Source organism: Notolabrus celidotus, chromosome 4 (genome assembly GCF_009762535.1).
Source record: "Notolabrus celidotus isolate fNotCel1 chromosome 4, fNotCel1.pri, whole genome shotgun sequence".
Lineage (NCBI taxonomy): Eukaryota > Metazoa > Chordata > Actinopteri > Labriformes > Labridae > Notolabrus > Notolabrus celidotus.
Window position 1 is genome coordinate 4,649,662 of NC_048275.1, and position 11,257 is coordinate 4,660,918.

The 11,257-nt window shown below is 46.5% G+C and overlaps 1 protein-coding gene across 1 annotated transcript in view; it reads left to right on the forward strand.

The window, feature by feature from the left end:
- The window catches only part of plpp4 (phospholipid phosphatase 4), a 32,160-nt gene extending 21,671 nt beyond the window's left edge, over nucleotides 1-10,489 (forward strand). Inside the window, exon 5 of the mRNA XM_034681639.1 lies at nucleotides 4,612-10,489. Within this exon, the coding sequence (XP_034537530.1) occupies nucleotides 4,612-4,820 (209 nt within the window). The 3' untranslated portion in view covers nucleotides 4,821-10,489. The remainder of the gene's footprint in view (nucleotides 1-4,611) is intronic.
- The last annotated feature ends 768 nt before the right edge of the window (nucleotides 10,490-11,257 follow it).

Consider the following 11,257-nt stretch of genomic DNA (forward strand, 5'->3'; position numbering starts at 1 on the left):
TGGGTGGGCTGTAGGAGGACTCTGTGGTAATGTGATGACAGCTCTGTCATATGGTGTTAATTAGTTTTAGAGAGCCATATGTTCCTGAGGAGCAGGGCGAGTGAAGCAGACAGCTCTTTTAACCACCGGGCTTATTCAAACTGAACATATACGACTCCTACAGGCAGGAGGACACCTGTCCCTCCTCCGCTTTTCCTCTCCTCCCTCACTTCCTCCGCTCATTTCAGTTTATCTGCAGCTGCATGATGCACACTTTATTGTCCCCCTGTGTTCAGAAACAAGAGTAAACATGCAGAGCGGATAACAAGACGACAACCAAAGATCTGCATGAAGGATGGAGCGCACTATCGCACAAAAACAGACCCATAAAAATAAAGGAAACTACAAATATGAAATATTACAGCCAGGGCTGTGTCATGCTAATTTTCTCACGCAGCTGTCATGAAATTCAGCTGACTTTAGAGTGACCTGCTAGATACAGTGAAACTGGGACTGAGTTCAGTAAGATGGAGATACAGTGAAGCAGAGACTCAGCGGAGACACGGTGAAACTAAGACTCAGAGGAGACAGATGGAGACACTGTGAAGCTGAGACTTAGTGGGGACAGATGGAGATACAGTGAAGCTGAGACTCAATGGAGACATGGTGAAACTGAGACTCAGAGGAGACAGATGGATATACAGTGAAGCTGAGACTCAGTGGAGACAGATGGAGATACAGGGAAACTGAGACTCAGTGGAGACAGATGGAGATACAGTTAAGCTGAGACTCAGTGGAGAGAGAAATACATGTTCTCCACAGCTGAATTAGAATCCTGGTAGTTGGTGTCCATCAGAGAAATCCTGGTATTGATCCGAGCTGACAGGTAATCAAGCTGGACTCTGGTCAGCCATGAGTAGTAGTTCATCAGGAGGAGGAGGAGGAGGAAGAGGGGTTATTAACCCAGCAGAGAGAGAGTCCAGGTGATGTTATGAACTCAGACAGGATGGAGTTTGGTCCTCTGATGCGTCTGCAGAGAGAATATTCACACATCCTCTTTAACCAATGCAAATGGACGCCGCTGGCGGTGACATGAGGCGAATATAAACTTGACTTTTGGTCTGAAGACGGTTTAAGTAAGCAGAATGGTGCAGCCCATTAAAACTGGAGGGGTCCCCAGCCTGCTCTCAGAGTAAACACCAGCTGGGAGCCCCATTAGCACGGCCGCTGAGCCACGCCTGATGGATACTAATATTCTCAGCTTCTCTTTGCACTTCGGAGGTTAGCTCTGTCCTCAGGGGGGGAAAGGCCGGCTTCCAATCAACGTCTCAATAAGGCCAGAAAACTAATGTATTACACGGAGTCACAGTCTATTAAACTCAGCCGACAGGAGTCGATGAAACAGTCACAGAGCTCATGCATTCTGCAGTTTATGAATGGAGGAAATCGATGTTTGGTGATATTTCTGAGGGAAAGAATAAAGAGTTTTATGAGACGTATGGAGGAATATAATATTTGACATTATGGAATCTTTTACCCGCAGCCAGCCGTGTCATTTTGATCTATCCGCAGCGATGTGGTGTAATATTAAGCATGGCAGAGTGATAATATGTGATGTATTGTAGCTTTGAGGGGGGGCAGGTGTAATAAGAAAGTGTTCAGTTTGGATGACAGAGAGACAGAGACAGAATGTCCAGAGGGGAGGCAGCTTCAGTGAGCGCTAAAGAACAGATTTATCTCCTTCAGTTTACTTTCATTACCTTCAGAAGCAGCCGTGATGAATGAACACTGAAACACTGCAGCAGAATTATTATTATCACTTACATCTCTGAGCTCATTACGGCAAAATAATCCAAGGTAAGAACGGCTCGCATAAAGAACGCCGTCACACAGAGAGCCGAGGTCAGCACGACTTATTCAGAGCTGTGGAACCAAACATCTCAAATCATTCAGGTGTCTTAATAAACACAAACACTCAAACGAGGTTATTTTACTATGAATTAAATCAAACTTCTCTTACGCCGACTGAAGAGTGGAGTATTCTGTGCAAAGTTAGGATAGAAACTATGACTGGTAATTATCAGTAATTATTATATTCGTCTTTAAAAATCAGAAATTAAATTAATTTTTGAAGGGGTTGCGTTTGATAAGTACCGTAAAATACAGAATAAGGGAGTCTCTGATACCTCGTTTCGACCATTGAAACCGGGTTGTATTTCTGGGCTGGTGCTCGCGCTTCTGGTGGAACTCGCGAAACCAACACAGGACCTGTTTGTTTTTCCGCCCGCTCGAGCCCGTGGAAGAGACACGTCATGACGTCAGATTTACGTGAAAGCTTTTCCCAGCAGCGCTACCGCGAACTTTCCCTCACAACGACAACGATGGCGGATAATTGTCTCCTCGGCTGACCAATGCTTTGCCTTGGAATCCAAGCGGTGGGCGGTAGGTGGTGGGCAGTAGGTGGTGGGCAGTGGGCGGTGGGCGGTGGGCAGTGGGCGGTAGGCGGTGGGCGGTGGGCGGTAGGTGGTGGGCGGTAGGCGGTAAGCGGTGGGCAGTGGGCGGTAAGTGGTGGGCAGTGGGCGATAGGCGGTGGGCGGTGGGCGGTGGGCGGTGGCCGGTGGCCGGTAGGCGGTGGGCAGTGGGCGGTAAGCGGTGGGCAGTGGGCGATAGGCGGTGGCCGGTGGCCGGTGGCCGGTAGGCGTTGGGTAGTGGGCGGTAGCCGGTGGGCGGCCGGCGGTAGGTGGTGGGCGGTGGGCGGTGGGCGGTGGGCGGTAGGTGGTGGGCAGTGGGCGGTAGGCGGTGGCCGGTGGCCGGTAGGCGGTGGGCGGTAGGCGGTAAGCGGTGGGCAGTGGGCGGTAAGTGGTGGGCAGTGGGCGGTAATCGGTGGCCGGTGGCCGGTAGGCGTTGGGCGGTGGGCGGTGGGCGGTAGGTGGTGGGTGGTAGGCGGTGGGCGGCCGGCGGTAGGTGGTGGGCGGTTGGCGGTAGGCGATGGGCGGTGGGCGGTGGGCGGTAGTTGGTGGGCGGTAGGTTGTGGGTGGTGGGCGGTAAGCGGTGGGCGGTAAGCGGTGGGTGGTGGGCGGTAAGCGGTAAGCGTTGGGCAGTTGGCGGTAGGTGGTGGGCGGTAGGCGGTGGGCGGCCGGCGGTAGGTGGTGGGCGGTGGGCGGTAGGTGGTGGGCAGTGGGCGGTAGGCGGTGGGCGGTGGGCGGTAGGCGGTGGGCGGTAGGCGGTGGGCGGTAGGTGGTGGGCGGTAGGCGGTAAGCGATGGGCAGTGGGCGGTAGGTGGTGGGCGGTTGGCGGTAGGCGGTGGGCGGTGGGCGGTAGTTGGTGGGCGGTAGGTTGTGGGCGGTGGGCGGTAAGCGGTGGGCGGTAAGCGGCGGGCGATAAGCGGTGGGCAGTTGGCGGTGGGTGGTGGGCGGTAAGCGGTAAGCGGTGGGCAGTTGGCGGTGGGCGGTAAGCGGTGGGCAGTGGGCGGTGGGTGGTAGGCGATGGGCAGTGGGTGGTTTGCGGTTCTAGACCAGCAGAGTTGTAGCCGCTCTGGAACCAGGGTCATGTTTTTATTTGATCAGTTCGTCTGTTTTCTGGGACTTTTAAGTGTTAAAGCAGAACAGATCAATATAAAAACCTAAGTGTCAAACAGTTTATTAGGGGTGGGAATTGATAAGATTTTATCAATGTCAATGTCATTGTCGATTCTTCTTATCAATCCAATTCCTTATCAGTTCTCCTAACGATCCCTGAGTATGCTTTTGAGGGGGAAAAAAGTAGTTCTTCAAAGTCTTCCACACCAAAAGGAACCATTTAATTTTTTCCAAAATTCTGTCTGCACACGACTGAACATGAACATATTCAACTTGAACATACTGAACAATACGTTGACCTCATTCTCGGCCGCGTGAGTCCGGACATGGACCCTCGAGTCTGGAGGAAAAGACTTTGAATTTGGAGAGGAAAAACTCTTTTCCTCCGGGGGTCATCGTGGAGGTATTTTACCCGCTCTAGGTGCCTCACTTTCGGCCTCGTGAGTCTGGACGAGTCGACAAATGCTTCAGCATATTTGAGGTTTTTGCACCTTTACATGAGATGACAGCGTTGCACTGATTGCACACGGCATTGTTCTCATCTCTTTTACTAAATTGGAGCCACACTTTAGACCGCTTCTTCCTCTTCCTGTTTCCTCGTGGTTGAAGGAGTTCTGCGTCACAGAGTGTGTGACGCAATGCAACATACCGTGACGTGACATCGTGCTGGGAAATGAATCGTTAAGAAGAATCGATAACATTTGAGGTTTACAATTCCGATGGAATTGATCAATTGGTTCTAAGTCGGATCCGATTTTCGATTCCCTCCCCTACAGTTTATGATTTAGGAATTCAAGACATATAATTTGTATTTAAAGAGGAGAAATAACAAAGATTAATGTCTGCTGAAATGACTGAGAAATAATGTATGAACTAACTGCATGTGAGCGTCTCATATGTGTGAAAGTGTGTGTATCGTTAATGTGTGTACAGTGTGTGTGTGTGTGTGTTCCTGGTGTTAATGAGGACTGTGTTAAACTCAGATCAGGTGTTGTTGTTCCTCCTCTGCACCGTCATAAATAACTTTATTTAAACGTGTCTCTGTGTTTTCCAGACGCCGTCGTTGGGGGCGTCATCGGCTTGTTGTTCGCGTACATCTGTTACCGGCAGCACTACCCCCCCTTCCTGCACTCGGACTGCCACTTGCCTTACGCCAGTCTGCCTGCCGCCCCGCACTCGCCCCCGCTGCTTCAGGACGACCCGCAGCCCACCGACAACGCCACCAGCCTCCCCCTGGAGGGTCTGACTGAAGGGCCGGTATGACTAGTGGCCCCCGGGGAGACCCCCCTGCACACCCTGACCAAACCCCAGAGTTCCCCTCCCTCCTCCCAGTGACTGACTCGTTTACATTCCAGTGGACAGACACACACCCTGCTCGTCTTCATCACGCTCAGCTTTGTTCTTTACTCTGACGTTAGAAGAACACGGGACATCGAGGAACAAAGATGTCGGACTAACGGCGGAGGAACTGGACGAAGATTTCCTCACACATTTGATATTCTTATCGTGCATCGTTTTTACCGCCACAGCAACAAACATGGCTTCATAAATATGAATATGATCATGGTGCATTTTGTAGATTGAAGGAACAAAGAGAGAAAACGGAGAAGGGCTGCTTCCTGTTTCTGACAACAACGACTTTTAGAGGTGTTTTTAAAGGCTGCTGATAAAAAGGGAGGAAGTGATGGAAAGAAAGGGAGGGGAATAAAACAGACAAAGGTCAGGAGGCAGTTTGGCTTTAAGTACGGTCCTTTAATTCTTCAGTATATTTAATATTCAGCCGTTCAAAGATTCACAAAGCGTCACAGTTCAACCATCAGATGTTAAATTCACATTACACGATCTGATAACTCTTCAGTCACATCTTTGTGTTAAAGTCCGACTTTAAACGTCCGTCTGCAGTTTTACAACTCAAGGACTCGACTCACTCCGGAGCCGCTCTGCTCTTTACTATGTGTGTTGTCATAGCAGCATTATATAACAGAAGAAGGACGATACCCAGCGTTCCCATGCATTCAAACCACTCTCTGTTCTTCTGTTACAGCCTGTTAAACTGTGATGTGCATTTCAGCACCACTCCTCTTCCTCACTCATCTTCCTCTCCATGTTTCTGTCGTCATTATGTTCTCCACTCTTACAGATTTTAAGGCAGATTTTTTTCTTCTCTCTGTTAGTCTGATTTTCTGCAGAGCTGCTTGTGGGACCCAAAGTCTTTATTTCAGTGATCATTATTGTCAGATAAAAACAGAAACACAAACAGATCAGAGCGACACAGGAGAGACAACAGCCAGCGGTGAGCGTTGGCCAGATATCAAACATTTGAAAGACGCATGACGCAGCAGAGTGTGTGGACGGTCCCCCGCAATCTGAAAGAGATGTTTTCATATTAAACTTGTACTTTAGCAAGATGGACTAAAAACACATGTGAACAAAACAATCATGTAATAACAAGAAAACACAAATATGTTGATCAATCATCGCAAACAACAGTGTGAAAGAGGGACCATCAGACAGCTCCCTTAAAGTGAAGCCAAAAGATTTAGAGCTCCCCCTGCTGACTGTCCGCAGTACAGATCGTGCACCCCGCCTCCTCCATGTTAATAGATTGGACATGGGTCGAACTCTAAAATTCTAGAACTCTGTCTTTGATCTCAGAATTCTAGAACTTTGCCTTCGATCTCAGAATTCTAGAACTTTGCCTTTGATCTCAGAATTCTAGATCTCTGCCTTTGATCTCAAAGACAGAATTCTAGAACTCTGCCTTTGATCTCGAAGACAGAATTCTAGAACTCTGCCTTTGATCTCAAAGACAGAATTTTAGAACTGCCTTTGATCTCAGAATTCTAGAACTCTGCCTTTGATCTCAGAATTCTACAACTCTGCCTTTGATCTCAGAATTCTAGAACTCTGCCTTTGATCTCAGAATTCTACAACTCTGCCTTTGATCTCAGAATTCTACAACTCTGCCTTTGATCTCAGAGTTCTAGAACTGCCTTAGATCTCAGAATTCTAGAACTCTACCTTTGATCTCAGAATTCTAGAACTCTACCTTTGATCTCAGAATTCTAGAACTCTGCCTTTGATCTCTGAATTCTAGAACTCTTCCTCTAATCTTAAAGGCAGAATTCTGAGAGGAAAGGTTACGACTTAAAAAAAATAGGTGGCCCAAACCCTCTTCCATATTAAGGCCATTATTGACAGCTGTTTTGACTAAAGAAGCTCCTGCAGCAGCTGTGTCCCCCGGATTATCAGAGTAGAGGAGAAACGGGGAGAGGAAACGTAACAAACACTTACACAAGAATCTGTGACGCTGTGGACTGGACCTACCTGACATCATGAAGTCTGTGAGGGGTCAGTGCTCGGGCTTCAGGGGGCGATTGGGATCAGGCCGATGAGTATGATTAATGACAGGCAGGTGAGGATGATGAGGAGGAAGTGTGTGTGGACGGACACACACTGAATGTGCATTAATCCTCATTAAGTGAGGTCAGACCTCGCTGCTTATGAACCCATCATAACTGGAGAGGATCCGCACAGACTGTCACAGATATCTATCTGCACACTGCAGATCCAACATTCATGAGAGGACAGATGTCTAATCTGATGTATTCGACCTTTATATAATATTTAAAGTATTCAATCAACAGAACAGTGAAAACAAAGACACAATAGATTTGAACCTCCTGCTCAGCTCCCTCAGACCTCAGGTCCTGCCTCCTTCACAGAGGACTCTGCCTCCCCGTCATCAGCAGGGCAATTTGCTGTCTCTGCCAGGTTCTGTCAGCAATGATGGATAATTGTGTTGCCCTGGTTACTGTGTCTTTCTGCCATTGCTGCAACATTAAGAGGAAGGTGCACGCTCAGATTATCTTCAAACTGACCCAGATCTGAAAAAAGGAAAGTGTACTTATTAACTCTGCAGATTTCAGGCTGAAGAACCAGGAGATGGAACATCAGAAAGAAACATGTCAGAGGCTATAAGTAACTTTATTCAATTCTCAGTTTACTGATCAAGCGTTTCTGTGTATGTGTTAACCTTCAACTTCCAAAACACACATTTAGTTTTACAAAGCAGCCGTTCAAATCAGCCTCAACCTCTGCTGCCGTGTCCGAGTTCATGGACTCAGTTTGTTAGTGAAAAGACGAGGGACGCTTTGCCGTCCACATTAAAAAGAAAATCAATATTTATTCAAATCAACTAAAACGAAGCTTCTTTCAGTAATGCGACCCATCGACAGCTTGTGCAATGTGTGCAAATGTTTATAAAGCTCATCTCTGTTGACAAGTGCGAACAAGCTACAGAGACCCAGATGATTTCCATTCATAGCAAAAGCTGCTAATCCACAGGATCATTAAAAGTCATTAACAAAAGTCCAGAACAAACATGATAAAGAAATAAGTTACAAACAACTAGATTGGACTTGAAACAAAAACATGAACCACAAACCCAGAAAACTAAAGCAACAAAGAAACGCTGCAAATCAAGTTATCATAATAGAAGTCCTCCAGGCCTGAGGGGGGCGCTAGACTGTGACATCCCCTGTTAGCTTCAGAAGTGGACGAATGCTAGTGGTCGGCGTGTTGAAAATGCGACTCAAACTCACTTTAGATCGACTTAGACTCTTGCAAAGGGGTGGAGCTAAATCAGGACTCACGCTGCCAGGAAAACTGCCACAGTCAACCAAACCACGCCCCCAATTATGCTAATGATGCAAAACTCTTAAGCCTTAATTTAATCAAGTCTGAGGAGTTATGAGGAGACAGAAATGAGTGGGAACATTTGTAGACTTTTGGAGTCAGCCTTCGGTGGACACTTGAGGAACTGCAGTTTATTATTAAACTTCCATTCCCCCCCCCCTCCCCAATATCCTGTATAATAAATGGACGTAGTCTGCTTTGAAGCCGATCGTCAGTGGGTGCCATATTGTAAACTCAACCTAGCTTCTGTGGAGCCAGTGTGAGGTAAAGAGGCGGACCTTAACCCTCCTCCCTAACAGCTACAGTGTTCCCGCCTGTCAATGAGGTCAGCCACGCCCTTATTTGGGCACAACTCGTAACTGTTATATCTTCAAAAATAACAAGATGTAAAAAAAATTCACCCACGTACAGTGTGTGCTTACAGAGAAACTCACTACAGCTGTAAAGATCGGCTCTTTGAATGGGTGTGTATATGGTTTCCGATACTTCTGGAGCCAGCCTCTAGTGGTCACTCAAGGAACTGCAGTTTTTAACACTTCCGCATGGGCTTCATTTTTTAAGACCTGAGGTTGCTGCTTGGCTTTTTCTTTGAGAAGCTGTTTTTTTAAAAGTTTCTTTAAGTTCTATGTTCCAATGAGTGCCCCCTACAGGACAGGAGGACCTCCAATGTGATAACTGGAGATGAGGCTTAAACAACGTGAAGATTACGGCGTGCTAGTTCGAGTTTCAGTTTGATAACACCGACTACAATGATGAAATCTTGTGTATAGTTAGCATCTTCTCACCAGGCTATTTTTTAACACATCCCATCATTATGCAAAATGTCTTAAATATAGACATTAGGGAAAAATGATCCAACGTAAGTCATGGAAGTCCCGTTTCTTCACTGCTGCCTTCTCCATGCTTAAGTTTGTAGTCGCAGGATCTCTAACGATACTCTGAGTCTAGCAGCCTTTCCATCACTCAGACCTGTACCAGTGCAGATCCACGAACATGGTTTATCCTCTCATGGTGTGTTTTTGCAGCAGTCTGGACTTGCAGCATCTTTCTGTTGTTGCATTTGATTCAGACGACTGTTTCTGTTTTTCAGTTTAAGTTTCTCTGAATTTGCAGCCGATCTTTAGCCGCTCCCACTTTGTGCACCACCATACGTTCCCACAGTGATGCAATACATAAACAAACCTTTCCCCCCTGAGATTAAGGTGCTGGACTCTGCACATCAGACTCTGCACATCAGACTCTGGACATCAGACTCTGCACATCAGACTCTGAGTCGATCAGAGACGAACTCTGAGATTCGGACACTTTGCTGTGTTTTGATGAGATGATTGTGACTCAGCTTCTTCGTTCTGTGACTCACGTTGGCCTGGCTTTGCGGTCTGATGTTTGTTCTTTGTCATTTAGTTTGATCTTATAGATGGAGTGTATTAGAAAATGTTTATGCTATGTGAGAGTTTTTTGATCCACCCATCTCTTGTTTTGATTTGGTGCTATTGAGAGTTTTGTAGCAGTAGTTTCACCTCTCAAACGGTGGATGTGTCATTTTAAAGGAGAGCTGAGTAATTTTATACTAAAAAAGAAAACATAAAAACAACTTGATTATTTTGTGCTCAAGGACAACCCGTGCTTGGAGCTGTTATTTTTCTTGAAGCATTTTCTCCTCCCGAGGACTGACGGGGCGAAAGAAGATAAAAAAGATCAGAGACTGATCAGTTATATGAATAGATGTCTGAAGAAAAACCGAGTGTAAGATGTAAGAGTCTTTGTTCTTGGCATGCTGATTCCATTTGTGTGAAAAGACTGTTTTCTATCAATAAGCATGTCTGGCCTTGAGATATTTTGCTGTTTATATTCTTTCTGTAAAATAAAGGACTGCAGCCTTGTGAAATCTAACCCGGGTCGAGATCAGAAGAGTCCGATGGATCCTGTCGGAGGGGGATCATCGGAGCCGCCTCGCTCGGATTCAACACGGCCGTTAAAAAATAAGGTGTAAGAATGTCGTCCCTGTAACGGATCAGAGGTTTGACATTATTCTTATATTGTATGCAAATAAATGATCTTACATTAACCAGCAGCAGACGTTTAAATGAGCAACATCCGAAATTCAGTGAATGGATTAAAGCTTAAAGGAGCAGCTGAATGTGTGTGTGAGTGTAACTCCGTTCTCAGTGTGTGTTGTGGTTTTCAGTTGTGTTACTCTTGTTTAGACAGTTTTCAATAAACTTGTATGCTGACGACTGTCTCCTTCTTTTCACATTAATAAGATGTAATCAACTCTCTGTTTGAACCTAAGGTAGAAAATAGGGTTGTATAAAATATCCAGAGAAGCCTGAGTGAGACATTCAGAATAACCAGAGAGAAAAAACACCTCACTCTGCTTATTGTGTGGGTGGGACCAATCACCCAATCAGCTGCTGCCGTACACTCTCCTCGGTGGGTGTACATTTCTGAATTTGATTTCTGATTTGCAGATCTTTTGTCATTGTGCCCGATCTTAACCTCACCTAATTCAAAGAACTTGAAAGAACACTAATTTCTGGTTCTTTTCCTCTGTTTAGCGCCCCCTACAGGCCTGAAAGACCTCCACTGTGATGTCTGTCTTCCACAGTTAAGACTCCTAAAGAGCTCATAGTGCCCTATAACCCCTCTAGAACACTACGCTCCCAACATTCAGGCCTGCTCATCGTACCTAAGGTCTCTAAAAGTAGTATGGGAGGTAGAGCCTTCAGTTATCAGGCCCCTCTCCTTTGGAATCATCTACCAGTCAGGGTCCGGGAGGCAGACACCCTCTCTACTTTTAAGAGTAGGCTTCAAACTTTCCTTTTTGATAAAGCTTATAGTTAGAGCTGGATCAGGCTTGGACCAGCTCTTAGTTATGCTGCTATAGGCTTAGACTGCTATAGCCTTAGACTGCCATAGGCTTAGAATGCCATAGGCCCAGACTGCCATAGGCTTAGACTGCCATAGGCTTAGACTGCTATAGCCTTAGACTGCCATAGGCT